This window comes from Arachis hypogaea, chromosome 6 (genome assembly GCF_003086295.3).
Source record: "Arachis hypogaea cultivar Tifrunner chromosome 6, arahy.Tifrunner.gnm2.J5K5, whole genome shotgun sequence".
Taxonomy (NCBI): domain Eukaryota; kingdom Viridiplantae; phylum Streptophyta; class Magnoliopsida; order Fabales; family Fabaceae; genus Arachis; species Arachis hypogaea.
The window spans coordinates 108939452-108944148 of record NC_092041.1 but is presented as its reverse complement, the minus strand read 5'-3'; the positions used below and the strand labels follow the sequence as shown (position 1 = coordinate 108944148).

Below are 4697 nucleotides of genomic sequence, written 5' to 3'. Positions count from 1 at the left end.
TTCATAAAAAGATGTTTTTTGCATCTTCATTTGAGTAGCTCCCTTATTTTATAACTGCATTTATTATTGATATGAACGAAGGGGAGCCTCGGAGTAGCGGATGAGTTGTCTCCTGAGGTCACGGGTTCAAGCCGTGGAAACAGCCACTGATATAATTATCAGGTTAGGCTGCGTACATTACAACCTTGGTTGCGGCCCTTTCCCGGACCCTGCGTTAAATGCGGGACGCTTGTGCACCGGGTTGCCCTTTATTTATTATTGATATGAACAGAGTCACAGGGAGCTAAGCAGAATTGAAGATATATGAGTAGCACATAATTTCTGTTTTACCTCCCATATCTGTGTAAAAATACACAAAGATTTATACAAATCTTGTGAATACTACATTTGACATTTCCCTCTACAATATAATATAATAGCTTCTCTATATCTATCAATTATGTTTTCCTCTTTCCACCATGAAACTTACAAACTCTTTAAACTCAAGTGGGTGCAACTATAAATACCTATTTGTTGTGCTACATGAATTAAGCTAAGAAGAAGGTAACTCTCTATAATCAAATTGTTCATTATCTTCCTTGGCTCTTGGACCAGGAGAAGTTCCATAAGCCCAACAAACAGCAAGAAAGTAGAGGTAGTTAATCAATCCCAAGCAAGTTAGCAGGGCATAATAGTAATTCAAATGACCCTTGTTAATGTTGGTTGATAACCAACTCTCATTCCCTCCCATACTGGAAACACTATCCACAATGCTCACCAAAATGCTGCCAGCTAAATCAGCAGCAGCTAGATCAAGTGTGAACAAAGCCATTGCAAAACTAGACATGGTTTTTGGGAAATAAGAGTAGAAAAACTCGACCAGGCTGACCGGGTAGAAGGCCTCGGCGAATCCAAGCAGAACAAACTCCGGCACAAGCCATAAAGCTGACATTCCAATTATGGCATCCGGTTGGTCTGCAAACCCTTCTTCAATGGCTGTATTTCTTCTCATGGTTTCGACCACGGCCGAAGTTGCTTTGGCTACACAAATGAATAACAATCCGATCCCCATTCGGACTTTACAACTGAATCCTCTAGGCCGCCCTGTGAATCTTGCTAGTAAAGGTACCATGATTCGGTCGTATATTGGAATGACTATAGATAAAGTGATTATCATGACAACATTGAAGGATCCTGCTGGAATCTTGAAATTACCAAATAACCTTCTGTCCATGGTGTTTGCTTGGAGAGTGGAGAAGGAGCTCACGGAAACCATCATGAAGATGCCGGTGGTCCACATGGGAAGGACTCGAAGCAACGATTTCAGCGATTCGACCTGTCCTACGGAGCATAGGCTCCATGGATCTTTGATTGAACCATCTGGGTTTAAGTCATTCTCTGGGTTTCTTATTATGCAAGCTTTGTTCAAAAACCTGGAAAGGAATAATAATATGATCATGGTTTGTTCAAATTTAGGACAAGTACTAAATTACAAAATTACTATGCATTCTTACAAAAGTAAAATGTTGCAAAAGGAGATCAAATGAGTAAATGTTCATTCTGGTCCTTGAGATTCGAAAACTAGCAATTTAGTCCCTAAAGTTGCGGTTTGTGGGATTGGCTTTGATTCTTTATCTTGGACATAAATTAGAAAGTTTAACTTCAAGGACTGAATTGCTATTTTTGAAATATTGAGGACTAATTTGAATTTGGCTGCAATCTCAAAAGTCAAAATGAACCTTTACTTAAGGCACTAACAAATTGCCTTTGAAGATGTTAGCAAAAGATTTCATTAACCAATATATAATGAAAAAAGTTAAACTGTGAAATGAAAAGAAGAGAAATTATGAAGGAAAAAATTATCAGTAAAGTACCTTAGGCTATCTGTTGGAAACACCAGCTCTTTATCATTGCCTTGATAATACTGATCAAAGTTTGAATCAGGAACAGAGAGTTTCCGATTCTTCATGGCGACGACAGCCACTTGAATAAAGCTAGTAAGTAAGCTGCTCCTTGGTTTAACTTTAATATACAACGGCGAACCGATGATGAAACTGAGAGCAGATATGAACATTAGTCCTGCAGGCACTCCAAAGCCAATTTTCCATCCCAGGTTTTCTTGAATGTAAACAATTACACTCAATGCAATGATAGTTGAAACTCCTATTGAGGTATAATACCAATTAAAGTAGCTATCCAAGAGCCTCTCATTGTTCGAGTTTTCTTTGATTGCGAGTTGATCCGCTCCAAAGGCTATGGAACAAGGTCTGACACAACCGGCTCCAATAGAAATTAGTCCTAAAGCAAGAAACAGAACTGCTAGCTGTGCTGCTGAAGCAGAGTTGCAGATTTGGACGAGTGCTTCGCAAGGTCGTAGCGATGGGATCATGGCAGTTAACCATAAACTAGCTATTCCCTATAGTTTGGCATACAAGAAACATTAAAGCAGCAATGCAAAGGTACAAAATCCACTGACAATGAGCTATACTCTTAAAGTTGTGCAACAATTACAAACCGATGGAGCATAACCAATCTAAGTAAAAACTAAAAATGTTTAATTAACTAATGGATAATTATGTTTTCACTCAGAATTGAATCAGTCCTTCACCTTTCTTAATCCGTTTACATTTACAGAGCCCCTAATGTTTTCCAAACAATGAAAAAGGTCCATTTGTTCTCTAGTTGCAGTTCCAACAAACCAATTATTCCATTATTGTAAAATTATTAAAGGATCTTGAACAATTATAGTAAGCAAGAGTCTGAATCTTGAGCTACTCTAATGGTATTTGATAAACTTTGTTATTGCTAATAAGCCTTGTCAGTATTATCAAAACACCTTAGGAACTAATTTATCTTTATGTTTATTAACTTTTTTTCTATTTCTTGCAGTATCACCTAACCCAACAGGTTAAAGACTAATCTGTCGTGAATCTGAGCTCTATTTAAGGATTTGGCTCTAGTAAGAATGAGCTTGTTAAGACTAATTCTATAACAAATCGTTTATCTCTGTCTCTAACGAACAGTTTAAACTTTTGTACCACATTTGAAGATAAGATGCAAGGAACTTACAAGAAGGCTTGAGATAGAACCAATGAAGATGACGCGAAAGCGACCCAAATAAGAATCAGAGAGGAAAGCACCAAAGATAGCTAAGACGTTGGACATGGCTGACCAAGTGTAAATTACATTTGTAGCCTCAGCAGCAGCCAGTTTATATTCATTTATCAAGTACAATATCATGTTCGGCATGATTCCATAGCTTGCTACCTTCTCCAAACACTCGTTTACTGAAAACAAAAAGCAAATAAGGAGTTAAGAAAAAGACAGAAGAAAATTGAATGGGACTCTTCATAAGATGATGGTAGTTATTAGAAGTACCTATGATGAAAGGCATGGTTCTCAAGCCACCTTTTCTGAGTTTAGAAGAGGAAGAAGAAGAAGAGACCGCATTTTCCATCATCGAATTACTATTCTCAGATGATGCATCTTCAGAGTGTTCCATCTCTTCTTCTTCTTACTCGCTGGTTTGGACGTTGGCAGATTGAGATTTTTATTTTTTATGATCTCAAATAAATGAAATGCACGTGTATGATTAGAACTTTGAAGAAAAAAATGGATGTTAATTATAAGCAGTGATAGGGAGTTGTTTTTGTGATTTATAGTTATTAATTAGTTATTATTAGCATTTTTAATGATATTAGATTATATTTAATGGTATAGATTTAATGGTGTTAGATTATATTTAATAGTGTAGAATTAATCACTGTCCAAATTTTTATAAAAATGTTTACCCTAAACTTTCTCATTAATTATTATGGAATGATGACTGAAATAATATTCTTGAGTGAGTATCAATAATTAACTTGATGTTAATTAGTAATTGCGTTGTAATAGTTTTGAAAAAGTATGGATAAATAACAAAAATATTAAATAATGTAAATAATGAATAAGTCAGATGTTTAATTTAATAGGTATATAGATGATTATATTTATTATTTTTAATTGAATGATTATTTTTTTATTTGATTTACTCATGTACAATTAATAATGACTGAATGTTCAATTTCCTAGGTCTGCACATATTTATCCTAATGTTAAGGTGTTTTTGAGGTAATTTAAAAGTGGAGTGTTTTTTTTTTTACTTTATTGGGTAAATTTTATAGTCCATTGTTCACATTATTTACAAAAGTCATTGTCTACCTAATAAAAATTCAATAATTTTACTTGCGAACTAATTTTTTTTAGTTAATACCAATCAATTTTCTAAAATGATTTTTTATTATACTTATAACTTCTAATTTTTAATTATTAAATTATAAATTTTAAATCTTCTAAAAATAAAAATTAAAAAATAATTTTATAATAAAAAATTAATTAATATTGACTAACTTAAATTAGGTTTTTTATACTAATTCAACAATTTAGTTCATTTGGAATTTAACAATTTATTTTATTCAAATAAAATTTTTAAGAAATTAAATATTTACTATTTTGATAAAATGTATTCAACGCGAAAGAGTAAATAGAAGCATGATTAGGAATCAATTTTTTTTTCAACAATAAAATATTTTTTAATTTTTATAACAATTTAAACCATCAACTTTTATTTTTTTATTTTGTTAATTTATTATTGGTTAAAATAATATCTGGTCCCTGACAAAATCTGAATAATAAATTAGGTATATAAAAGAAAAAGTTTATTTAAGTATCCAATCCAA

General features: G+C 33.1%; 1 protein-coding gene across 1 annotated transcript; it reads right to left on the bottom strand.

Annotated features, from left to right (window-relative positions):
* Positions 1–308: 308 nt before the first annotated feature.
* On the bottom strand, positions 309–3582 carry LOC112755577 (protein NRT1/ PTR FAMILY 1.2). Its single transcript, XM_025803756.3, has 4 exons — positions 3358–3582; positions 3049–3266; positions 1854–2395; positions 309–1412 (listed from the first exon to the last, which is right to left on the bottom strand). The coding sequence occupies exons 1-4, from the start codon at positions 3479–3481 to the stop codon at positions 533–535; spliced, it is 1764 nt and encodes a 587-aa protein (XP_025659541.1). The 5' UTR covers positions 3482–3582; the 3' UTR covers positions 309–532.
* Positions 3583–4697: the final 1115 nt, after the last annotated feature.